This window comes from Eutrigla gurnardus, assembly GCF_963514095.1.
Source record: "Eutrigla gurnardus genome assembly, chromosome: 3".
Taxonomy (NCBI): domain Eukaryota; kingdom Metazoa; phylum Chordata; class Actinopteri; order Perciformes; family Triglidae; genus Eutrigla; species Eutrigla gurnardus.
Window position 1 is genome coordinate 14347147 of NC_139917.1, and position 25877 is coordinate 14373023.

General features: G+C 42.2%; 4 protein-coding genes across 8 annotated transcripts in view; 3 read left to right on the forward strand and 1 right to left on the reverse strand.

Annotated features, from left to right (window-relative positions):
* Nucleotides 1–18879, reverse strand: part of LOC311008880 (ATP-dependent RNA helicase DDX39A) — a 104395-nt gene extending 85516 nt beyond the window's left edge. The window contains exons 1-10 of one of the 2 annotated variants that reach the window (XM_084002824.1): nt 18779–18879; nt 17134–17341; nt 16291–16418; nt 15741–16017; nt 14460–14578; nt 13500–13631; nt 13182–13291; nt 12775–12919; nt 12510–12657; nt 11686–11724 (exon numbers count right to left, since the gene is read on the reverse strand). In XM_084002824.1, coding sequence (XP_083858950.1) covers nt 11708–11724; nt 12510–12657; nt 12775–12919; nt 13182–13291; nt 13500–13631; nt 14460–14578; nt 15741–16017; nt 16291–16418; nt 17134–17341 — 1284 coding nt within the window. In that variant the 5' untranslated portion in view covers nt 18779–18879 and the 3' untranslated portion in view covers nt 11686–11707. Of the gene's footprint in view, nt 1–11496; nt 11725–12509; nt 12658–12774; nt 12920–13181; nt 13292–13499; nt 13632–14459; nt 14579–15740; nt 16018–16290; nt 16419–17133; nt 17342–18778 lie in introns of those variants that run through there. The other variant, XM_084002823.1, reaches the window with a different exon arrangement.
* On the forward strand, nt 5071–11292 carry LOC311008908 (CCN family member 1-like). The gene is made up of 6 exons (XM_084002860.1): nt 5071–5243; nt 6152–6365; nt 7156–7403; nt 7845–7968; nt 8828–9009; nt 10018–11292. Exons 1-6 carry the CDS (start codon nt 5193–5195, stop codon nt 10321–10323), a joined length of 1125 nt encoding a protein of 374 aa, XP_083858986.1. The 5' UTR covers nt 5071–5192; the 3' UTR covers nt 10324–11292.
* Nucleotides 18880–20564: 1685 nt separating the features above from the next.
* Nucleotides 20565–22457, forward strand: LOC311010407 (lysozyme g-like). Its single transcript, XM_084004886.1, has 7 exons — nt 20565–20720; nt 21113–21153; nt 21267–21329; nt 21535–21621; nt 21769–21938; nt 22030–22123; nt 22197–22457. The coding sequence occupies exons 2-7, from the start codon at nt 21144–21146 to the stop codon at nt 22328–22330; spliced, it is 558 nt and encodes a 185-aa protein (XP_083861012.1). The 5' UTR covers nt 20565–20720; nt 21113–21143; the 3' UTR covers nt 22331–22457.
* A 78-nt stretch (nt 22458–22535) lies between these two features.
* LOC311010408 (lysozyme g-like) lies at nt 22536–25580 on the forward strand. 4 transcript variants are annotated; one of them, XM_084004888.1, is made up of 6 exons: nt 22536–23524; nt 23928–23968; nt 24372–24449; nt 24628–24803; nt 24895–24988; nt 25062–25580. In XM_084004888.1, exons 2-6 carry the CDS (start codon nt 23959–23961, stop codon nt 25205–25207), a joined length of 504 nt encoding a protein of 167 aa, XP_083861014.1. In that variant the 5' UTR covers nt 22536–23524; nt 23928–23958; the 3' UTR covers nt 25208–25580. The 4 variants fall into 4 exon arrangements, with proteins under 4 accessions (XP_083861014.1, XP_083861013.1, XP_083861015.1 ...); XM_084004887.1 differs by having other exon boundaries at nt 23309–23524; nt 24363–24449; XM_084004889.1 differs by lacking the exons at nt 22536–23524; nt 23928–23968 and adding an exon at nt 23978–24151 and having other exon boundaries at nt 24363–24449.
* Nucleotides 25581–25877: the final 297 nt, after the last annotated feature.

Genomic DNA, 25877 nt, shown 5'->3' on the forward strand with positions numbered 1-25877 from the left:
GAACATGCTTTATTGTATTATTGTTCTCATACTGTCGGTCTGAATATACCCGTAATATACTGTTTAAGCGCTCGTCTCTTTAAGCCCCACTCCCCTCCTGATCATTCGGCTCTGATTGGCTTCCAAGAAAAACATGGCACACCTTTACAAAGGGAGCTCTCAAGCTGACGGTGGAGATACTCGGGGGACGCGGTGTATTTTACTGAAACTGCATGCTCCATAGGAAGCAGGGACAAATCCGAATCTGAATGCTTGTTAAATCACAGGTTTTCTGATCTGAGCCCACAGATAACTGTGCTGTCTTACTTCACAGATTGCGAGCTAGGCTCTTCAGACACTCAAATACAGAAGCCACGGAACAAGGAGCAGTGTTGAGTTGTCAACATTATCATGGTGCTCTGCTGGTCTTTAGCGTGTCTGCACTGCCAGCATTGACTTCACAGCTCAGTAGCTTTGTGCTAAGGGCATCGGATCAAATCCTGCCCTACAGCCACACTGTTTTTTTCTCCTCTATATTGTAGTGTTTGGCTCCATCTTGTGGAAGTTTGAGGAACGAGTACAGACTTCACAGTGTGGAAAGTTAATACTGCAAAAAGCTTAAAAGAAGTTTAAAAAAAATCACAGTTATGACAGGGATAAATAATTGTCCCACTTTGTGTCTTCAAAAGCAATATGGTTTCAGAATGAAAGATCTGATCCAAAGCAGGTTATGTTAATCCGAACACTCTTTATTTTTTTACATATTTATATTAAAAAAAACCTCGTAGGACAAGTTTGTGTTTTTAATCCGTTACTTTCTTCTGAACCGACCACTAGGGGGAGAAATTGCTCCACAGAAGTCATCCTCGACTGTTGATGTCAGCCTTCCAGGCCAGGAAGCTCTCTTATGTAACATTACGATGCTCTGTGGGTTTGAGCTGTACAGTTCATTAAGGCAGGAAACGTGCCGATGCCAGATTCAGCATGCAGGCCGCTGCACATTATAATATTATATGAGGAGGGTGACGTACGTGCGCCCACAAACAAAGTCTCACCCTGAGCTTTCTCACGCTATCCTGTCTCCATCAAGGAGGGTCGAAAAATCAGGCTCCTGTTCTGTTATTTTTAAACGGATAACACTTTCTCCTTGCTGTCACCCTAAACACACACACACACACACACACACACACACACACACACACACGCTCAAGCTTTTCCACCGCGGCAGCAGAGACCCCTTTAATCACCCTGTCACCACCACTTGCACTCTTTCTTCCTCCCTTTCCTCTCAGGACATGACTTCTCCTCCACAGGTCTCAATTTCATGCTCCCATTTGGATAATTGCATTAGAATTAAGTTGTGTAACGTGTTTCCTTACGTCTCCCCGCATGTATTTGTGTATTTTAAAGCGTATGACCTTAGTATCGTGTAATTTGGTTCGTGTGACCTTAGAAGCGGTATGAGCTGAAATACCAGCAGTCTGTTTTTCATGTGAAATACCAGACCGCCAGACTGCCAGAACCCCATCGGGGGAGACCAGACCAGGCAGCGGGGGCACTCGCTCACTCCTCCCCTTGAAAAAACAAACTCTCTAACCGTGAAACACCTGTCGCCTCCCCCCTCCTCCTCCAGACCTCGAGCGTCTTTCTTCTCTCTCCCACCACCACCTTTACCTACTGTTGCTCACCGTCCTGCCTCTGCATGTTCCCTGCTCAGCCCTTTCTCGTAAAGCCGCGTCCCCCTTCCTGTGTTTTTGTATCGTGTTGCGCACAGTGTGCGCTTCTCAGGTGACGGGCCATGTGAGCGAAGCAGCCATTCGCCCTCCTGACGTCACTTTGTTTCCCGGCCTGCGTATTAGATTGCTATCTTCATATGGCCTCTCGGATCATCTTGTTATTGTCGTTGTCCTTCAGGAGCTTCCGTTAGTCGCAGACAGTCTGGGCTCAATTCTCACTCAGTTCACCTCATTCAAAAACACAGTAAGTGGTGGAAAATAACTCAATTAGGTACAATTTTCCTCATTTCTTCTATTCAATGTTTCGTCTACTCCACTACATTTCAGAGGTAAACATTGTTCTTTCTGGCTCGACTACATTTATTTGACCGCTGTGGTTACAAGTTACCTATTACTGTTAAGACTGTGGGGGGTCGGGGAACTTTGAGGGAAAAGGGGGAAACCTGACCTTTTTCTGTCCTCCTCGCCCTGTTCTTGGTATTTTCTGTTGGTACAATATGAAAGGCATCTGTTATTAGATTGTGTAACACATGCTGTATGGCTATAGGCTGCTACTGTCAATAAAAGTGTTTCAATAGATCACCAACATGTTCTAACTCCCAACAACGCTTTGGCAACGCCGCAGCGACGTCTCATGAATGTACGTTTCTGACACGCAGTGTCCTTTCAAAATAAACTTCCTTCTTCATGGTCTGCACTTGCTGCCTCACTAGCTGGCCAACGATTGGAGGAACACTCATACATTTCTGTTAAATACAATGCTACAGCCAGCAAGCAGTTAGCTTAGCCTAGCATGGACACCTGGAGATGAGATAAAATAACCCTTTATTAGTCCCACGGCTGGGAACATGTCAGTATTAGGCTACAGCAGCAAAGGGATAGTGCAACAACAGTACAAGAAATAACACAAAATGAAACAGGAAACATTTTACACTGTGGTTTATAGACTAAACAAATGAGATTAAATGTAATCATTGTTGAGCTTGGTGCTTGTAGCCAAATTTTGTTTCCCTTGAGAACAGAATCAGACTGGCTGTCTTCGTGCTACGCTAAACTAAACTAACCGGCTGGATCTGATATTTGCTGGCAGACAGATTCCCAGGATACACTGATCTGTAGAACCATGTTCATAAATGTCTGACGCCCTGTAAAAATGATGCAGTCAGTAAATAAATGCAACCACGAAACTTCTCACGGACCAGTGCTCACACCCCGTCGACAAAAGGCCGGTCTACTTCACACGAGATGAGTTTTACATCTCTGATTTCCTCTCGTTCGGCATCAGAGAAGAAGCTGAAAACAGAAGCAGTCACAGGACGTCCAGGAACTGCACCACGACCACCGGAGGATTAAAATAGATGGGCCATGACTTTGTCTCCTTGGTCACACAATTAGAGCGATGACTGACAGCTTCCTGAGGTGGTTTCCTTTTTGGAATTGAGTCATGACTCCAGCCCACAGCCTCTAATGTGTGTTTTCAGTGAAACACTAGTCGGACAGGTAGCTGCAGAACAAAGATGAATGTTGGTTGTGAAAGAGAAGTTTATTTGATGAGTTTGAAGCTCAAGAAGATTCAGCAAAAGGAAATACTGGTTAAACACATCACTTTAGAGAGATTTACAGAGATTTTCAAGCTTGCTCAAGCATTTCTTTTCTAATTTTGGCATGTCACATTCAGGAGAGAGGACTTTTATTAAGAGTGATAAGTGCAACACAACTCTGTAACTCTCAAGAAATCGAATGTTCATTCCCCAAATGTTGAACTCTCCCTTGAATAAAAAGAAGCATTGCCTCACCTCTGCAAAGTGTTACTTCTGTCTGAATCCCACCTTATATGGTTTAACATTGATTTTGAAATTGTCATGATTGTTTTAAATGCTGTTTGTTTTCATGAGGCTCTCTCAGGAATGAAATCGGCTTAATGAGTCCTACATTTTGCAAACTTGCCAAAGGCTGGAGGAAGATTTAGTTGAAAGAGGAACAGCTGGGGATGTTTACTGTTTCTGTAACTCATATCCATCTCCTATCTGTGTTTGAATGGAAATGTGTTTTTTGTTTGTTTTTTTAACCGTATTTTATTATTTCGATTCAAGATTCAAAGATATTTTTGTCAGCTACACAGGAGTATTATGTATTGCTTGATATAATTTTCAAATGTAATAATAAAAATTAAATAGAAAAAACATGCAGTTAAAATGTAATTTCCATCGGTTTCAACTGGGTTGGGTCCTGCCAATGATGCACAGGTTGATCCTAACATAAAACCGAACCAATCACCTATTTTAAGCCTGAAACTGAATATGGATCATAGATCATTACCTCCTATAGGGTGAGGTTTAACTAACTGACCAGCAGAAAGACTTCCCAGCACCTAGACCACCACAGCACATGCGAGACACCATGTGAGATGTTTGGCTTTTTTTCTTTCTTTTTTTAAGTTTCTAAGCCAGAACTGCATGCGTGTGCATAGACACAAAACTAACTTTCAAGCCTCTGCCTATCACATTTCTCTCATCAAAGGAGGTCTCTGTGTCAGGGCAGGTGTGGCTGAAAACCTGTGGTTGAAAAGGAAGACAGCGGAGAGGGTGGAGGAGGAGGCCAACCCTCATACGAGCTGCCCTTAAAACAATAATCCTGCTTTCACCCTCGACTCCACCATTCTTTCCAAGTGATCGTATCCTCATCGTTCCCATGTCAGCACCGTGTGGTTAGAAATAATAGCCAGAGTCAGACGGGGCACCTGAATTCAATATGAACTGCAAAACAATCAAAACGTACCTTTTCTTTATTAAAAAAAAGAAAATGATATGGAAACACATTTACTCAGAATATGATGGGTGTGTTCACTCTCTCTGACAACTGCTATTATCTTACTATTTGCTTAATACACTCCACTTTAATTTTCTGCCCTGGCACCTATGCTAGTCTGGAAAAACAGAGGGAATTCCTCCCCCTTCTTCTTCTTTTTTTTTTTTTTTTTTTCCTTGAGGTGGAGGTCCTATTAATGTTACCGTGCCGTCTGGCCCAGCTGAATATATTTACTTAGTGTGAGGAGAGTGGTGGCCACAAAAGCAGGAATGTGCCTCAGTGTGACTTGAAAGCTGTTACATTTTAATTTTTAACCCGTAAAATAAATACAGAGCGGCCCTGCGATTTTTATGAATGGTTGCATTCATTCCAAAACACGCCCACCAATCAGCAAGCTATCCTCGCGGCGAAGCCACGCCCGTTTGGAATGTCTGGACTTCTGGCTGCGCGCTGATTGGTTAGAGGTATGATGAGGGGCGGGGTCTCCCGCCAGTGGGTATAAATTCGATATTAGACACTTCTCCCGGTAGAAAAACAAGGACCGCGGTCCAAAAAAGACTGAAACTCAGTGTGAAACTACTTAAGACCTCCAACTGTTCAGTGGATTGAAGCTTGAAGATATTATTTGACCTTTGTTTGTATTTATCTTAACCCTGCCACAGGCTAATCATGGCATTTTTGATCTACCTGACTGTACTGACAACAGCCGTCATCACGCAGGTAAGATGCTTCTCTCCCGACAGGAGCGCGCGTGCACTTATGAGTACGTTTACAGGAAGTATTATGTAATGTGTATTCTGCTCTGGATTGTGAACTCGGCCTATACGTGTGACTCAACTTTGAACTCCGGACTATAAAGAGCATCAATATCATATCAACACAGACTAGAACGCTTCAACGTGTTTCATTGTCATTGTTTCAGCATCAGATTAACTGTGATGGCTGTTGTGACTTTTTAACAGCAGATACAATACAAGCTTGGTGAATGGAGTGTAGGTGGGGTATCACTCCAATACTGCTTATATAATAATATCATAATACAGTCCCTCTGAAGTTGGTTGTCCTGGTAATCAGCATGCCTACTCATGTCTTTTAAAAGCACAGTGGCATGTTGAGTCCCACAAACAGGAGCAAGTTGGCTCTCGTGCTGAGCAATGACTCAAACACGAGTCAGCAGGGGACTGGGTACAAACCTTGAGCTGTCTAGACACTCAGGGCCGACTGGCCAGCAGTGACTTGACTTAATGCTGCGGTGCTTTGTCTGTCAAACAATTCAAAATCAGCCATAATACCCGTGGGAGCCTAAGACGTGATACAGACATAAAAAAGAAATGAATGTACGAGCTCCCCCTAACGCTTTGATGTTGGATGAAAAGTGCAAGGATGATGATTTTAGTGTCCTGGTTGCCATAAATGTCTCATTTTCTTACTCCACCGCACCGTGTGTAGGCCTACTGTGGCTCTCTAAATGTGTCACTCTGTAGCTCTCTGATGTTGTTCCAGTACGGTTGTGGAGTTTCTTTATTTTTCGCTTCTCCTCAGATATAGAAAAAGTTGCATGACTACGCTCATTTGCCTCCCGCCTGAAGCTGTGATCTCCCCCTCTGCCCCTTCCCTCATCCCTCCAGGTGACTGCTAGCTGCCCTGCGGTGTGCAACTGCCCCGACGAGGCCCTGGCCTGCCCTCCAGGAGTAAGCGCTGTGCCAGACGGATGTGGCTGCTGCAAGGTGTGTGCTGCACAGCTCAACCAGGACTGCGGCCCCGCGAGGCCTTGCGACCACCACAAAGGGCTGGAGTGTAATTATGGCAACGATGTGACCATGGCCTGGGGCATCTGTCGAGGTGAGAGAGGAGGGTGGGGTTTTTTTCCATTAAAGCTTTTTGCACTGCTCAGACAATGGAGAGTGTTGCATGAACATTGCAAGGGGAAATAATCCTGTATTTGAAACGAATGCGGTTAATGTGATGTGCTATAAAAGCCAAGATGTCACGACACCTGTGTAACGATATATAAAAGGTGTTGAGCAAATGGACGTTAATTGGCTTTCCTTACCATCAAGTCAAAGCCATCATGGCCCAGGGATTAAGCGACGTGTAACCTTGCAAGACGGGGGTATTTTAATGAGTAGGAGATGTTTTATGGCAGCAACAGGGGGTTTCAAAGATAAAAATACACCTTCCATCTGCACCATGCCAGTGCTGCCCCACAAACTATGAATAGCTGGTTCTTCCACGCTTAAGAGACAAGGAGTCTGACACTTCCTGTCTCCTTATTTCCACTGACCTTTCTATCTCGGTGGTCCATGTGTGATGTTGTGTACCGTCGCCATGTGGACTCATTGTGTGTGGTTTTGGTCAACTTTGCTCACCGGCTGTTAAAATAAGAGCACATGGCGACTTGTTAACATTGAACTTGTTTTTCCAAAAGCTTAATAATTTGTTCCTTTTATTTACTTTAAAGGATGTAGAAACTGAGTCATGTAACTCTGAGATATCTCACTCGTGGATTTTGCAAGGAATACCCCTGTTGTCCTTTGCTTCATGCATTACAAAAGTCAGTTTATCTATATGACCAATCTGCAATTCGTGAGTCATTGTTTTCTTTAGCCTGAGTAAAAATGTGTCTTTCCAGCAAAATCAGAGGGACGCACATGCGAGTACAACGGCAGGATCTACCAGAACGGCGAGAGCTTCCGCGCCGGCTGCAAACACCAGTGTACCTGCATCGACGGCGCCGTTGGCTGCGCTCCTCTTTGCACCAACAAGCTGCCACCAGCCTCTCCATCCTGCCCCTACCCACGTCTGGTCAGGATACCCGGGCAGTGCTGCTTCAGTGTGGACTGCCATAAGGGCACCTGGCGGCTCCCACCTAAGCATCAGGTTTGTTCGTTTTTTTTCCCCTTGTAACTGCAAGAGGACTCTCTGCTAGTTAAGTGACTCACACAAATTGGAAACATATTTTATTTGCAATATCAAATGATATGGTGTTTTTCTGATGAGGTGCTTAGGGTGGAAGAGTAATTTCTACAAAAGGAAAAACATTTAAGCAGTAGCCTAAGAAATGTTTCTTGATGATGTTTTGTTTAGTTTTTTTTTTAAAGTGTTTTCTTTGCTTATAACCAAAACTTCCAAGACCGAAGATGTTAAGTTTATTATTATAACAGGAGAGGAGTAAAGTGTGTCCGCTGACCCATTGCCCTGAAATAATCCGCTGACAATCAGGGCGCCGTGGTGATAACACCATGAAAATACATATAAAAGATGGTTGGACTGCGGCACAGATGAATCGCCAGCAATATCTCATCTTATCTCTCATCACAGGTGCCTCCGCCGCAACAACACCCGGCCAGACGTCATCACTGGCCTGAAAGCGAGCTGGCCAACGAGCTCGCTGACGTAAAGTCCAGCGGCTGGGAGAGTGAACATGGCTACAAACACCTGCCTGGTGAGAGGAGGGGGAGACTATTTCGTTAGTTTAAGATTTCAATTGGGTATTCAATGTTACAGGATTTGCAATTTGATATATCAGTAATCATAAAAACAAGTAACACTTTCATTCAGTGGTTCCCAGCTTTTGCTTGTGTTAAAACAACACTCTGATGTTTTTCTCGTGGGAGTGGTTGAGTGATGTCACTCTGAGCCATGCTAGTGAGGCTGTACTGTCACAGTGGTGCTTTGATGCTAAAGGCTAACGCTGCAGGGATGACGTATCTTTGTCAGCCAACCACCTGATATTAGCATTGCACTGGTTCCCTCGAATAAAAGTCAAGGGATCTTTCCTTTAGATTATTGGAGGAAATTCCAAGTTTATGATTCTCACACAATGCCAGAAGTAAAAAGCTATCATTATGTGTTGTATTTGTATTCTCTTTCTCTTGTTAGCAACCACCGGTTTTTAAGACACAAAATTCACACGAGAGATATTTTCTGACGTATTTCGTTTCCTGCAGCACTCTGTGGCGAAAACCAAAGGATGTGACAAATAAAATGTTAACTTGATGTTGGCGCCAGATATATTAAGGCTCCACCAAGTAAGCAAAGTCATTAAGTTTCATCCTTTGGGCATCGTGAATGTTACGACCAAATTTCCAGGCAATCGATTCAACGGGTAGAGATATTTCTGGAGCAACAGATCCTGCTAAACTGGCTAAAACGTAAAGATGAGGAAAACCAGGAAAAAATATATATATATTGCGAAGCAGAAATTAGATTTTTTTTTATTTTGCTGCTTAATCCTCCTTCAACCCCTGATCAATTTTTTTTTCTTTTCTCCCTGGCTTCCATCTTCCTTCGTGGCTCCTCAGTGTGGAACCATCTGAAGGAGCAGAAGTGCCCTCTCCAGACCACCGACTGGTCCCAGTGCTCAAGCAGCTGTGGGATGGGCGTCTCATCTCGCATCACCAACAAGAACCCTCAGTGCAAGCTGGAGAGAGAGACGAGAATCTGTACCGTACGACCGTGCCACGGCCTAACGGTCCCAGCCAAGGTGAGGCCCACTGAACTTGACTCGAACGGAAGGAGACAGAGAGCAGAGGTCGAACATTCACTCGCTGCTGCCAAGGAAACTTCTTATCACAACAACTTATCTCTCGCACGGCGAAACCCCAACGCCTTGCGATAACGCGCATCAGTAAGGAATTATTTCACCTCTTATCTGTCCACGTCAGACGACGCAGGGTAAAACAAAACCTCGCTCTGCTTCCTTGTTTCCATCTTCAAGCCAAAGGGCAGAGGCTGAAAACATTAAATCGGTGCCGCAATGAACGAAAGGTTTGACCTTCTGGCGCTGACTAAATACGCTCTTAGTGCTAAAGCCATCTTTATCCCGAGTTTAAGACCAGAGATTATTTTAGCGGTACTTTCGGGAAGCTGCAACCAGTGGGAACAGGGCAGTGCTGATTTACACGGCGGTGTTTTGGTGGCAAGCAGGCGCCTTTTTAAATATAGTCCCCCACCCCCGGCATTCCTGCCAAGCAACTGTCCATAGCTAGGCCTCGTCTGTGTACTCAGAGTCCAGGGAAGCGGTGTGTCTATATTAATCCTCCTTGTTGGACACACACTAAGAGGTCTTTTCTCTGCTCTGCTGAGTTAAAAGCTCTGGTGCCAAGAACGATCAAAGGTGTCAGTGTGTTTAGCCGAGAAGGACACTCAAATGTTAAATAAATGTTTAATCTTACAATTAATCATTTCAATCTAAAAATAATCCCTCTCTCAATCCCTGTTTTGGCATGACAAGTTGATGTCCGGCCCTCTTAATGTGAAACTAATGAGTTTGAGTGCAAAGCTGCTTAAATCCGCTGCTTCTGTAAAAGGAAAGGGCAGATAAAAGTCAAAGCTCATTAGATGATTTTAAGAATGGAAAATCTTTATATGACTTCTTCTGGTGATTTCAGCTTCTGAAGCCAATTAGGAACAACACACTTATTATTATTATTATTATTATTATTATTATTCAGACTAAGACACTCATCATTTTGCTTTTATCATCCATCAGAAAGGGAAGACGTGTTCCCCGACCCAGAAAGCCCCAGAGCCCGTCCGCCTGTCGTATGGAGAATGTGTGAGCGTCCGCCTCTACCGGCCGAACTACTGCGGTGTGTGTGCCGATGGACGGTGCTGCTCACCGCGCCGCACACGCACTGTCCCCGTGACCTTTGTCTGCCCTGACGGCGAGCGTTTCCAGAGGTCGGCCATGTTTATCCAGTCTTGTAAATGCAGCGACGACTGTGGCCTCCTCAACGAGGTCGCCCTCCCTCCACAGCAGTGGATGTATGGGGATACACACCAGTTCATAGACTAGTGCTGAGGAGGATTTTTATTTTATTTTTAATATGATGAGGTCGATTTTCTTGACGAAGGAAGACGCTTCAAGACTAGGGGCCATTTTTCTCATCTGGCTCCAAATGAGTGAAGACCAGAGGCACCCATCTGACTGGCTAACAGCAGGCAGGAAGGGCCGCCTCGGTTTTATTCACAATCATAAAGGCAACCCTTAATTGTGATATTATTGTGTGACCGGAGTGGATTGTACACTTGCCCGCTCCTGTTCAAACAGACATGGGACCTAAATAAGAGCCCTGAAGCGACCCTGGACTTCCTCCACTCTGGACTGATTGCTGATTCAGGTGTTGGGTGTTTCTTTTTTTGAGAGCCTCGGATCAGCCAGAGGAGAAACACTACAAGAGCAACAAAGCACTTTGTTAAGCACTGAAACTTATGAATTATAACTATGACAGCAGTGCACAAGCATCACCTCACCTGCAACAACAGCCTCACACACTTTAATGGTGGATGATTATATATCCCACAATGCACTGTTGACTAATCAGCGACAAGCAAAAGCCTCTTTTGCAGCTTTACATGGAAACAAAATGTGGACTAAAATTGCCTAAAATGGCTTACTTTGAGCACGCTGCACTGACAATCCATTTACATTACACAGCAATGAACGACTGTTCCTCTGTAACTCAGACTGTTAAAACGATAAGGAACACTATCTGGAACTGACTGTTCAGAAATGACTGGACCAATGCCAATTGATTTCTTGTTTGTGCATTAAATGCACCTCAGAGGAATGCTTTACACAAACCTGTATTTGAGAATTTATTTTTGATCACAGTATATTCTGTAGATACTTTCTTTATTTGGATCAAAGTTTGTATTGTCACATTTATGCACATTTATGCATGTGGATCAGACACTACGGTGTAGCCGTCATACGTATTTGTTGGTCCCTGCATGTAATTAAACTGGCCGAGCTCAAGTTTCATGCAAGGTTTTATTTCAACTCAACTTGTATAGTTTCAAACTTGGCAGCCAGTTCAAAGTAACCAACTGTTTAGGACCAGTGGCTGTGTCTTAAAACTATGGTGACAGCGCCCTCTGCTTGTGAGGATAATTAACTACAACACAGTTTCTTTATTGGATAGTGTTGTTGTGCACAAAACATTTAAAAATGACCAATATCATTAAATAAGGTATAAAACGTTTATTTTTGCAACCAAAACAATATATCCATGTTTTAACAAGGAAAACACTAAAACAAGTAACCTGCAAAGACATGAAAAAAACTGTCTTATGAACTAACCAACATACATGGTGGGAGGGCAACTTTTAAAATAAATGTTTCAGGGGGGTCAAAATACAGAACATCAAGGGTCACACACTGGAAAGACGCTTCAGACTCATCTGGACTGTTCAACTGCAAAGAGAAAAAGGAAAGTTGTTCAGGTATGCTTTGCCTTTATACGTCATCCCATGTTTTTTTACAACAAGATAAAGTCCAATTTTAGCCTACAATGGTGCGGTTGGTTATCAATAGCCTAATGCAACCACCAACAGTGAAGAGTGTCTGGGAATTATTCTCTTCCCCTTTTGAGCCTAACCTAACAACTAGAGATAATCTAAGCTAGAGATGAGTAGATGGTCAGGGACACAGGAGCAGGAAGACAAGAAGTTGCCCCAGACAGGACTCTGAACATTTAGAGTGCCAGGCTCGACCTCCATAAAGTGGTGAGAGTTGAGCAACTCCCCACGGTATTCACAGATGCTGTGACCGTAGATCGATAATGACACCTTGTCTCCCTTCTATCGTTTGTGCTCACTCAAAGGCCAGTACCCGAGCTCTTCATGCCCTAACTCATAACACACACACATTCCCGAGTTAGCTAAAGCAACAACATCCCCTCACTAGATATAGAGGAGCCAGTGATACAGGCGTCCCCAGGGACTCCTGGAACCTTTAGAACTGAGGGTGGCTGTACACTTGTGAATCATCTGTATTGCTGTTTCTCTGTTTGGCTTGAATTCAAGCTGCAATAAAACTTCAGCCTAAGAAATCCAGAGTATCGTGTTGCTTCCTCGGTCTCCAGTTGATCTGGTCACGTTATTTCCACCAAAAAGAGATGATGTATGCTTAAACACAAACGTGATAGTAGTGCACTTGTACACAGTGCAAGACAGCTTGTGAGACACAACAGGACTTACTGTAGGAGGAGATATCAATCTCCTCTGGTAGCTCTGCTACGTTGACCTCGAAGCGGTCTTGGACATCGTTCAGGGTTTTTGCATCAGTCTCGTCGGACACAAAGGTGACGGCCAGGCCTTTGGTCCCAAACCTTCCAGCACGAGCCACCTGAGGTACAGCGAAAGACATTAGGTCAAAATGGGCTCAGCCGTACGTGATTTGTGTTTGTAAAATATACAGATGCAGGACATAGAGAATGTGATATTATATTATAGCTGGACTAACTCTGTGAAGGTATGTGTCAGAATCCTCTGGCATGTCGTAGTTGAAGACAATGTTCACTCGCTCGATATCCATGCCTCGGCCAAACAGGTTAGTGGCCACCAGGATTCGCCGCTGGAAGTCTTTAAACTGCTGGTACCGGGATAACCTGAAGGCAGCAATGAACAGCAACAGGAATAAGTTAGATAATATTCCAAAGTGAGACTAAGCACATTAACTGAAATATCATTTTCCACATAAATCTGGGAGTTAATTCCTCACTAGTAAAATGTGATACTCTCCTTACAAACAAGTTTTAGTACAGTCATTTGCTATTTTCTAGTCATATTGTTATGTTTAGATATTGAAATTAGAAAAGTTATTGTTGAATCCAAATATTGAAACAAGACTAGAACCAAAAAGGCACCTACCGCTCCTCCTGTGCCATCCCCCTGTGGATGGCGATGGCGGGGAAATTCTGCTCAACCAGCAGCTGGGAGAGAGCTACACAACGGTGCACTGATTTAACAAAGATCACCACCTAAAAAGGAAACCAAAAAAGGAAAAGGTTTGCATATTTTTGGTTGAAATCGATTCTAGAAAAGATACCAACAATAACATTATAGTGGGTGGCTGTAGTAAAGAAGAATATTCCAAACATATATTTGTTAAAATTAAGCCCTTCAACCATTTGAAATGCTAATGTACATAACTGATTACATGTCGCTATAAATCAGTGCCAGCTATACCTGGTTGAACTCGAGGACATCAAGCAAGTCGAAAAGCTTTCGGTTCTTCTCGCTGTCCTTCAACTTGCAGTAATACTGCTGTAAGCCATGGAGGGTCAGCTTGGTCTCGTCATCCACAAACACTTCCATGGGCTGCATGGTAAGAGAGGAGCCAAACATTTGTCTCACACACACACAGGTCTACAACTACAAACACTTTTCTGAAATCACACTAACAAATAAACAGCACATGATGGCAAGTTGAAGCTGTTGTCCTGGGCTGCAGCAGTCAGGAGGACAGACTGTCCTGACCAAACCAAAACTGCCAAGGAGGATCACTTTGCCCCTCTGAAATGGCCACTTATGACACCGACAGCCACAAGCGGGCAAAGCTAAGAGGGACTTTGCAACAGACACAGAACTACCTAAACTATCTCATTATTTATTACACAACAGTAATAACTGGTGAATAGCGTAATATCTGCAATTATAACGAGGACATTGATCAAATAATAGAATCCATTAATCAGATATGAATAACACCAGTGAATATGGTTCTACACCCATTTTACCACCAACTGGTAACTCAGTCGTGGTAATGAATGAAAGGTAACGTAGCTCTTTCACTTTCCGGGGATCGAACCAGCGACCTTCCAGAGACCATAACACTTTCTCTAACTTTTAGGCCACGATTGACCATAATCAATGTTTATGGTGAAGTGTACATGCATTGACAATGAGAAACAGACATTCAGAGCTAACTCACTGGTCCCAGCACACACTGTGATGTAAACATATGGGAAAAGGCCTATAAACGTGTATACAAATAAATTAATTAATGTATCAATTTTCATCAACAACAATTGCTTAATATATGACAATCTCAACTTGCAGCTTCGTTCATCTCTGCTTAAAACGCATATACCTGAATGAGGCACGTTGGGTTGAATATGAAACATTCTTAAATCAAGGATAACTCACATCCTGCATGAACTTGCGACAGACTGGGCGAATGTCTTTGCTTAGCGTTGCACTGAACATCATGACTTGTTTCTCATGGGGCGTCACCCTGAAGATCTCCTGGACGTCACGTCTCATGTCTGTAAGAAAAAGAGAAAAAAATACTCCCAAAATTGCATGAATTGAATTTTGATTACATCATTATCTTAAATTCAGGAAGTTATTTCTCTAGAATATTTTTTAATGAAAGAATTACATTTTTGTTCATCCACAATTCATTTTCATATTAAGTGGTAATGATTCATTTAGAACTGTGATTGGTTTAGAACTGTGATTTCTGTAGAAAAAATGTCTCTCTGTTGCTCTTAAAGGAACCACGTTGTGGAAAGATTTGTCCAAGTTTGATGTTCAGGATGAACAGGAATAAACGCTGTGTCATTTATCTCCCCCTTGTTTTGAAACATAGCCTTGGTTAAAAAAAAATTTTTTTTAAACTAAAAAACTACAAGCAGAGCTGTCCTGGTGTGACCTGCGTCGATGCATTGGATGTGTGTTAAAGTGATGGTATGGAGTAAAATGCACCCTAGGTCATTTCCACCATGACATCCAGCCAAACACCCCTCAGAAGCATTTTTAACGATGGTCAACATTGGTCAAGATAGGGCTACTAGCGCTTCTAGCGCCCAAGAAAATCTTTTAAACTGACTGTTGTTGATCTAAAAAAAAAATGTTTTTTTTAGAAACAAATTTTGGTGAAGTATTTTCGTAAAATAAGAACGTTTTTTAATTATCCCTGTAATTTGTCTGCGTGAGAAATACTAGATGTGACGTGTAAACAGGTTGAAATGCGTATGTGAGAGCCCTGTGTTGCATCTCGCCGTCTTACTGGTGGCAACATCCACTGTGAAGTACTGACAAACCGCCGACGTGATGCGCTAACAGTAGCTCCTTTTAGCAGGTGTCAGGTGACCAATTCTTCTTCACCCCTCGAAAAAACAGCAGCTGCCGCCGGCAGCACAGAGCAACTGTTTTAAGAGCGGCTAAGAAGAACTGTGTCAAAGCTAACGGAAAAATAAATTACGTGGTATCGGATCGGTGCCTGGACTCCAATACTGGTAATGGAATCGGAACGACTCTGCTCAAGACTGTTAAAAGATATGAGATGACATCACACTTCCATAAGATATGAATTCACAGAACAATACCGGAGTCAACTGGAAGCCTCCCGGACATACTAACCACAGTCTTCACCAAGGTTTGTGGAATGTCCACTAAAAAAATACTTCCTTTCCTCTTACTCACCCAGCTGCTCCAGCATCCGATCACACTCGTCAAGCACAAAGTGTTTGATGTTCTTCACGTTGAGGGTCTTGCTGCGGATGAGGGCCAGTGTACGTCCTGGAGTTCCTACGACAATGTGAGGGCAGTTCTTCTTCAGGACTTCCTCATCCTTCTTAATGGCCAGGCCACCGAAGAATACTGACACCTTGACACTGGGCATGTACTTGGAGAATCTCTCGTACTCTTTGCTGATCTGGAAGGCCAACTCTCGTGTATGGCACATTACAAGGACAGACACCTGGCATACAGGGCACATGGAAATTAGACTTATTAACTGCTTTGTCATGATGTTGTGCATGTCCTTTTGTAATGCCTTCTAGACATTTACCAAGGTTTGATAGCTACAAAAATCAATCCAGAAGATAACAGTAAAAAAAACAACATGTATAACAAACAATAAATAACAATCGTACAATTGTGGACACCACATAGAGCACAAAACAGCAAAAGCAAAAGGCATAATGGCTCTTTAACATGAAAAATGAGCAAAAGCCAATGATGACCAACTCACCTGACCATCCACAGGTTCTATCTGTTGCAGGGTGGCCAGTACAAACACTGCTGTTTTTCCCATTCCAGACTTGGCCTGACACAGGATGTCCATGCCCAGGATAGCTTGTGGAATACACTCATGTTGGACTGAAAATAAAACAAATAATTTAAGGGGAGTGAAATTACAAGACAAAAACATCTGCTGATTAAATATTAAAAGTCCCAGTGGGCAACATTTTTTTTATCATATTCACTGAAGCCAACACTATGCTCCGATAGAACAACATAAATCATCCGGTTTTAGAAAAAAATAAAAATAAACACGCCTCTACGTGCACGTAGAGCCCGTTTGTTTTGGAAAAATTGACAGCGCCCGGATGATCCTGTCCAATCAGCACGTGCACACACAGAGCCCCTCCCCCCTCTGGCTCATTCCAATTCCTCGGTTAAAAACTGAAACAAGGAGGTCCAAAACAACCAAGGAAAAGAAAATACCGGTGGAAAATAAGGACAAAAAGAAAGATTGTGACGGTGCCCGTGATAAAACCAGAGTCAACATCGGACCCGCGTTTCAAAGGTGGCGTGATCTAAGGGATTTCAAAGGGCACGGAGTCGAGGGGAAGGAGCTCGGTGGTCGTGGGGGAGGAGCGTGAGAGTTGTAAACATTCAAAATCTGACAGAGTGCCCTCAATCCGCCGGACTTGCAGACTGGGACTTTAATATCAGAAGAATATGATAAATACATAAATAGTAGGAGTTTGTGTGGCAGTTTCAGACAATGTGAGATAAATAGGTGCAGCTTTAAAATAAGGATTACGTCCACAGTTTTGAAGCTTTAACAAAACTCGAAACTGCTATTCACCTTCGGAGGGATGCTCAAAACCACAGTCGACAATGGCACGGAGCAGCTCTGGTTTGAGGAGAAAGTCTCTGAAGCCCGAGCTGTGGATGGATACGTAGGACCCCTTCACTTCCTTCTTGATTGCTGGGGTCCCACTCTCAGGCACTCCCTGGGGCTCCTCATCCTCTTCGTAGTCCAAAAGTTCATTATCAACGTCGGTTTCTGCCATCTGTACAACAGCATGTAAAATCAATGAATTTCTGTCTCCCAAATTTTCAAAAACAGCAGACGGAGTGAAAGAGCTCTTTAATTTTCAAGCTTATACTTGTGATGAAGGTTAGCTGTTAGATATACATATCAGATATTCTTAAGATTCAATATCTTGTAACGCCATATTGATGTTATTAACGTTGGGTCCTAAACTGTATAGTAGCCTACCATAAATAAGTTAGAGTAGCCTTCTATACATTAGTTATTCGAGTACAGGCAGCAGGCAGGCCGCAGCTCACATCCAAATGAATGACTTCTTGGGAGAAAGAAGGTGACATTAACCTGCGCGTGTACCGTCTTCAACGAGATCTTATTGTATTAACTTGTGTTGTTATTCACATTATTTGTATGGCATTGTACAGTGCCAAAGTCCATTTATTTATCTGGGACGTTACTCATCAGACTTTGCTGCTAGGCAACGTAGGTTACCTGGTCCTTGAGCCCCCAGTTTAAAGGGCTTTATTATGACGTTTAAGATATTTATTTCTAAATGTTATACACTGAGAGAAATTACAAAGGACCCTCAAAGCACTAACATACTGGGTACTTCTACCTTAGTTAAATCATTGTAGTACATTCACTTGACAGAGATGCCATATTAATGTTATTAACGTTGGGTCCTAAACTGTATAGTAGCCTACCATAAATAAGTTAAAGTAGCCTTCTACACATTAGTTATTCGAGTAATTGACTGTTATGAATTCGCTTTTTACGAAAGCGAATTTAGCGGAGAAATAAATACTAGCTTTGTGCTAAAATGATCCGAGCCCTCATAAACGGTCTCGTAAACTAGCATAGCTAGCGGAAGGGTCGTTCGGTTTCCGTTGGCAGGCCGCAGCTCACGTCCAAATGAATGACTTCTTGGGAGAAAGAAGGTGACATTAACCTGTGCGTGTACCGTCTTCAACGAGAAAAGTGATAGACGGGACACGTTTAACTGTTAAAGTAACGCCGATGACCATGATGGCCGACCGGTGTGATACGACAGACAGCGCTTCTCGTCTTTCTCTCTCATTCAAGCCGTTAGTTAGCAAGCTAGCAGCTAACAAGTAAACGTGAGTCACGAATTACCTTGAACCAACATTGAAGCGACATTACTTTTTAATTTAACAAACTATCTAACTACTCGTACTTAGCATCACTGGGCATGTGGTAACGCCATTGTGGAGTAGACAAACGCTCAGGGGAAATAAAAGATAAATAGCTAAAGCTAATTGGCTAACTCAAAACAAAGCTAACGTTAATGCGGCTAGCGTGTTAGCTGCCACGGCAAAACTCAAACACCAACTTAAGCTACTACAGCAAAGTAATCATTGCGTTTATCAATTAATACAACGCAAATACATATACACACTTGAGAGTCTGTTGTAAAACGTACAAAGACACGCAACGTTACCTTACTGTGATATTTTTGTGTGACGCCGATGTCAATGCGTGTGATATACTACCGAGCTAACAAGTCTTCACAGCACAGTGAGCAGCACACATGTATGGTGCGTTTAAGGACACTTAAAAAAAAACCTGCGCTCTCGCTGCCGTGAACCGATAGTCGTAGAAGGAACGTGTTATTGCCTTTGCTTGATAACAACGAAACGAATCACGCTTCTTTTTCTTTTTGGGGACACAGCAAGAAAATGATCAGAGATCAGCAAGAAAATGATCAGGGTGCCGTGGTTTTATTATATATATATATATATATATATATATATATATATATATATATATATATATATATATATATATATATATATATATATATAAATATAAAAGATGGCAGGGGCCTTTGTGTTCTCCGATAGTGAAACAGCACATGGGTAACCTTTGAAGTCATAAGTCTCTATGTTCCCCTTATTTTACAGTTCAAATAGTCCAGTCCACATTGATTATCTGGCTATTCCGTTCTTTGCCGCAACACCTGAATGCGTCTGTCACCAGACAGCAGCGCCTGTACAAAAGGACTTTTCCAAGGCTGTAATTAGTTAGAATCATAGAGGTCAGGTGAAAGGGTCAGAGCTGTGATTTTTAATAACCCTTTTATTATGCCTTATGAGGCTATTTCTGTAGATGAATTATGTTGTAAAACTTTATAGAAACGGAAATATTCCTGCCGTTTTTATAGTACAGTGCAGACAATATTCCCTGGGGAGATTTTACCCTTTTGTCTTATGATAGGATGAATTACGGATGAAAGTACTCTGCCATGACCGTTCACACTATTACACTGTCAACCTTTAAGTAATAAAGAAATAGGCTTATCACAATATAACACTATACTTCACACATTTGAACATACAATCAAATGTAGATATTATTACACATTATTCACATATTATTCATATATTTATTTGTTATATATTTTATTCATTTTTATGGTGACAGTTTATCAGCCACCCAGTCATAATCACATCCATTCCTCAAAAGGTTAAAAGTTTTTTTGTTTCTTTCCTTAATCCTAAATATTTAAATTCTGTCTCTCTCTTGTTGTCCGTATAAATAAGTCAATGTTAACATATTTATTTCTCAATGTTATACACTGACAGAAATTACAAAGGACCCTCAAAGCACTACTACTACTAACATACTGGATACTTCTACCTTAGTTAAATCATTGTAGTACATTCACTTGACAGAGAAATCTAACTGATTACATTGCAGATTATGATTTGGCTCAAAATATAACAATTGCTGCATTATTATTCATTAAACTGTGCAGCATCATGGAATTGATAAGCCACCTTGAGCAGAAGTTAACAAACATTTTTACTAAAAACAAACTTTCCTACCTTAGAAAGGTGTCCTACATAACCTCAAGGGAGCGTTCACTGCAGGGTTCAGCAAATGTTCCACTTCAACATTCGCCAAAACGTTCCCCAAAAAATGTTTACTGGGAAGATAATTTAAGTACATTGTGCTGATAATGCCTCTCTTTCACTCTTTACTTGAAGTAATGAATGCAGGACTTTTACTTGATGATACGTTGATACGTTAACCAGCTTTCATTAAGCGTTAGTGGGATATATGTCACGGAAAAAAACATCGACAGTTGTCCAGTGAGTTTATCTTCTCATAAAATACACTGATACCACAGCCTCTGCACGACAATAGATGTGTTGTACCATTTGAGGGCGTTCCCCCCTCTCAAATAGAGGCTGGGTCCATAAAGCTTGCGTTTTCCAGATACCGGCAATCAGCTACCGACAGTCGACCATCACAATAACTGTCAGTGAGGATGGATGGAAGCCAGGAGGGGCTAAAAAGCCGTTGAAGAAAAGAAGGGCGTTGGAGGTGTATGCTGCCAAAGCTGACAGACATTTTTGAAGAGGACAGACAGACTCCCTGTAAGTACATTTTATTTCAAATGTTTTATTTAAATTTAAGCCAGCTTATCGTTTAAGTGAAATAGGCTATTCTTTTGTGTTAATTTAGCAACCTATCCTTGAAGTGAAATATTGTTTGTTAACTTAGTGAAATATTATTAAACTTCTATACATTTGTTCAAACATGTTATAAATACAAATTAGTAAGAGGTGAACTGTTGCTTCGTTTATTCAATGTCAACCATGAAAAAAGTGGGCCGGTCTTGGGTGCCTGAAACTCCCGGGCTGAAAAGTGGCCCCACTGTGTCTCCTTACGGGGCACTCACACTACACCAACCGTACCACACCCAGGCACGATTGAGCAGTCAATGGGTGCTATGTCTGACAAATCACCCTTCTTTTTTTCCTTCCAGGCTTGTGGAAGGAAGACATATCAAGACCAAAATGGGAAATGGTAAGAGCTTGTTAGTAATGATTTGGGTCGACTACTCTGAAATACATTATCTAACATTAAAATAACTTGAGCTTGTGTGTTGATGAAAACTAATTTAATAAACTGAACATTAGTAGGTTCTGGCGAAATCTCAACGGGTGCTGCCTTAGAGGAGACTGCCAATCTACCATTCTCAGGTAAACACTGTAGTAGAAAAAACACTATTTGATCTGACGATGTAAACTCCCATCAACAGTAACCACCTGTCCACATCCACAGTGTTAACTAGAACATCTGTATACTGAGGAAGACAGACACTCAGTGTGTTGCAATGAGGATGTTCCTGTTCTCTGTTTGATTTGTTTCCCTTGAGCTTGTGTGTTGATGAATTTAATGAATTAGAACCCACAGGTTATGGCGACATCACAAAGGTTGAAACAACTGGTGCCTCAGAGGAGACAGCGACGAAGAACATGGTGACATACTCAGGTACACACTGTACGACGACGTAAACTCCCATCAACAGTGACCACCTGGCCACATCCACAGTGTAACTACATCAGTATACTGAGGAAGATAGACACTCAGTTTGCAATGAGGATGTTCCTGTTCTCTGTTTCATTTCTTTCTTAAAAGGTGTGAGGGCGTCACACACCATGGCAGAGAGACATGCGGGCCGAATGGAAAAGCTCAGGTCTAAAATCGACGAAGAGGGAAAAAAATATAAAATCGATCCGGCTGTCTTTGCTGCCATTTTCTCCAGAGATTTATACTCAGACAACCCGGAACCGACTAAACTGATGCAGGTTGTAATAAAGTCCACTCTTTTACACACATCCTCTTAATAGAGACTCACATTACAGAAGTGTTCATGCCATTTAATTTCCATTCCTGTAGGAGACCATCCTCCTTCGAATAGGTACCTTGGTTAGTCGTATTAAAGACATCCGCTTCAAATTTCCTGACTGGACCGCGGAGCAGCAGCTGAAAGGTTGGTTTTACTGGATCATCACTCACACACATGCACCAGCTCTCATCACACTTTGCTTTGTTTGCCTCCACAGGAGGGATAGCAGCCTACAATGCGGGCGTTGTAAACGTCCTTTACTACGATAACATGGATGACCTCACAACATCTGGAGACTACTCCAACGATGTGGTTGCCAGAGCGCAGTGGTATAAAGACCATGGCTTTTAAAACACACCTGATGCTGTCCACAACAGAAACCTCCACCTCAAAGATCTCCTGCTAATCATGAAGGAAACATTCTGCAACGTGTGCTGTGTTAAACTAAATAAACATGATTCAAAGCAAAACCCACCACTGATATTTCCATTCATCGCGCTCCATGTGAACTCTCTCTGGGATAATTTGCAGAAAAGTGAGGAGGAAAGTGATATTCGCTGGGGTTCTGCCCTACAAGACCACAGATCTGCAGAGAGCTGTGGGTGATAAGGTTGGAACTCCGGCTGAATACCTTCCCACATATCTGACACACGTGGGGCTTCTCGCCTGGCACACAAACACAACACAAGTCATTCTAATGTGCAGGACGTCCGTGCTGTGCAGATTAAACAGACGCTGACTGTTATGAAGTATATATTTCAGTTGGTCACCTAACCCATTTTTTACAATAGCCCTTAAATTAGTGAATATATTACCTCATTTCATTCCAACAAACAAATATACATACAAATATATTCAGTTATTCAGAGTTATTCAGATATTCAAAATGACTGATAGGAACACTTTGACATTTTTGGGATAACAACAAATACCTCTACTCACTTTCTTACTGAGGGTTAGATGAGAAGATTGATATCACTCTTATATTTGTCCTTAGTTCACAAAAGCCTAATAAACATTTCTCAGACCACATTTTGGGGGAGTGTATATGACTTGACACCACCACCACATCCACAGCAGATATTGTGTTTTGCAGCAGAGCTAGATGGTATTAGTTTTATTACATCTGCCACAATCATAGGCTAAACCTGCTGAAAACGAATGGCATTCCCATCAGCCTCAGCGGCACGTTGAGTTTAGTCTAACTGGCAACTGTTAGCAACATAACATGCTAAACTAAGACAGGAGATGTTGAGGCTCGTCTGTATATCAGTTTAGCATCAGCAGCATTGGCATTGTGAACACCCCCCCCCCCCCCCCCCCCCCCCCCCCCAAAAAACAATTATTTGGCTGGGTCCAAGCCCGCGTTTTCCAAATAATAGATACCAGAAATCAGCTTCCAACAGTTGACCAACTGTCAGTGATAATGGATGGTAGGAAGGAGCCAGGAGGGGTTAAAAAGGCTGTGTTGAAGAAAAGAAGGGTGTTGGAGGTGCAAGCTGCCAAAGCTGACAGACATTTTTGAAGAGGAGAGACAGACTCCCTGTAAGGTATTTCATATAACATTTTATTTCAAATGTTTTATTTAAATTTAAGCCACTTTATCGTTTAAGTGAAATAGGCTATTCTTTTGTGTTAATTTAGCAATCTATCCTTGAAGTGAAATATTGTTTGTTAACTTAGTGAAATATTATTAAACTTCTATACATTTGTTCAAACATGTTATAAATACAAATTAGTAAGAGGTGAACTGTTGCTTCGTTTATTCAATGTCAACCATGAAAAAAGTGGGCCGGTCTTGGGTGCCTGAAACTCCCGGGCTGAAAAGTGGCCCCACTGTGTCTCCTTAGGGGGCACTCACACTACACCAACCGTACCGCACCCAGGCACGATTGAGCAGTCAATGGGTGCTATGTCTGACAAATCACCCTTCTTTTTTTCCTTCCAGGCTTGTGGAAGGAAGACATATTGAGACCAAAATGGAAAATGGTAAGAGCTTGTTAGTAATGATTTGGGTCGACTACTCTGAAATACATTATCTAACATTAAAATCACTTGAGCTTGTGTGTTGATGAAAACAAATTTAATAAACTTAGTCATTAGTAAAAAGTGGGTGTGGCGAAATCTCAACGGGTGGAGCCTTAGAGGAGACTGTCAATCTGCCATTCTCAGGTAAACACTGTAGTAGAAAAACACAGGAGGTTATTTGATCTGACGATGTAAACTCCCATCAACAGTAACCACCTGTCCACATCCACAGTGTTAACTAGAACATCTGTATACTGAGGAAGACAGACACTCAGTGTGTTGCAATGAGGATGTTCCTGTTCTCTGTTTGATTTGTTTCCCTTGAGCTTGTGTGTTGAGGAATTTAATAAATTAGCATCCACAGGTTATGGCGACATCACAAAGGTTGAAACAACTGGTGCCTCAGAGGAGACAGCGAGAAAGAACATGGTGCCATTCTCAGGTAAACACTGTAGTAGAAAAAACACAGGAGGTTATTTGATCTGATGATGTAAACTCCCATCAACAGTAACCACCTAGCCACATCCACAGTGTGACTACATCAGTAAACTTAGGGGAAGATAGACACTCAGTTTGCAATGAGGATGTTCCTGTTCTCTGTTTCATTTCTTTCTTAAAAGGTGTGAGGGCGTCACACACCATAGCAGAGACACATGCGGGCCGAATGGAAAAGCTCAGGTCTAAAATCGACGAAGAGGGAAAAAAATATAAAATCGATCCGGCTGTCTTTGCTGCCATTTTCTCCAGAGATTTATACTCAGAACACCCGGCACCACGGAGCTGGCAACTGATGGAGGTTGTAATAAAGGCCACTCTTTTACACACATCCTCTTAATAGAGACTCACATTACAGAAGTGTTCATGCCATTTAATTTCCATTCCTGTAGGAGGCCATCCTCCTTCGAATAGATACCTTGGTTAGTCGTATTAAAGCAATCTGCTTCAAATTTCCTGACTGGACCGCGGAGCAGCAGCTGAAAGGTTGGTTTTACTGGATCATCACTCACACACATGCACCAGCTCTCATCACACTTTGCTTTGTTTGCCTCCACAGGAGGGATAGCATCCTACAATGCGGGCGTTGAAAACGTCCTTTACTACGATAACATGGATGAAAACACAACATGTCGAGACTACTCCAACGATGTAGTTGCCAGAGCGCAGTGGTATAAAAGAACATGGCTTTTAAAACACACCTGATACTGTCCACAACATAAACCTCCACCTCAAAGATCTCCTGCTAATCATGAAGGAAACATTCTGCAACGTGTGCTGTGTTAAACGAAATAAACATGATTCAAAGCAAAACCCACGACTGATATTTCCATTCATCGCGCTCCATGTGAACTCTCTCTGGGATAATTTGCAGAAAAGTGAGGAGGAAAGTGATATTCGCTGTAGTCTCGTGTTCTGCTTTTAAGTGCACATAAACGTTGGGGGTTCTGCCCTACAAGACCACAGATCTGCAGAGAGCTGTGGGTGATAAGGTTGGAGCTCTGGCTGAATGCCTTCCCACATATCTGACACACGTGGGGCTTCTCGCCTGGCACACAAACACAACACAAGTCATTCTAATGTGTCCGGGCTGTGCAGATTAAACAGACGCTAACTGTTATGAAGTATTTTTTTCAGTTGGTCACCTAACCCATTTGTTTTTACAATAGCCCTTAAATTAGAGAATATATTACCTCATTTCATTCCAACAAACAAATATATTCAGTTATTCAGATATTCAAAATGACTGATAGGAACAATTTGACATTTTTGGGATAACAACACATACCTCTACTCACTTAAATTTATAAAAAATAATAAACAAAAGTTTAAAAATACAAATTTAAGTATGCTTCTGATAACAATACATTATATA

Coding starts and splice junctions, on each gene's coding strand:
- LOC311008908 (XM_084002860.1), top strand. CDS start 5,193: ATGGCATTTTTGATCTACCTGACTGTACTGACAACAGCCGTCATCACG. Junction 6,366..7,155: donor GGCCTGGGGCATCTGTCGAG/GTGAGAGAGGAG, acceptor GTGTCTTTCCAG/CAAAATCAGAGGGACGCACA. Junction 9,010..10,017: donor GCCTAACGGTCCCAGCCAAG/GTGAGGCCCACT, acceptor ATCATCCATCAG/AAAGGGAAGACGTGTTCCCC.
- LOC311010407 (XM_084004886.1), top strand. Junction 21,939..22,029: donor AACCGACTAAACTGATGCAG/GTTGTAATAAAG, acceptor CCATTCCTGTAG/GAGACCATCCTCCTTCGAAT. Junction 22,124..22,196: donor CGCGGAGCAGCAGCTGAAAG/GTTGGTTTTACT, acceptor TTGCCTCCACAG/GAGGGATAGCAGCCTACAAT.
- LOC311010408 (XM_084004887.1), top strand. Junction 24,804..24,894: donor GGAGCTGGCAACTGATGGAG/GTTGTAATAAAG, acceptor CCATTCCTGTAG/GAGGCCATCCTCCTTCGAAT. Junction 24,989..25,061: donor CGCGGAGCAGCAGCTGAAAG/GTTGGTTTTACT, acceptor TTGCCTCCACAG/GAGGGATAGCATCCTACAAT.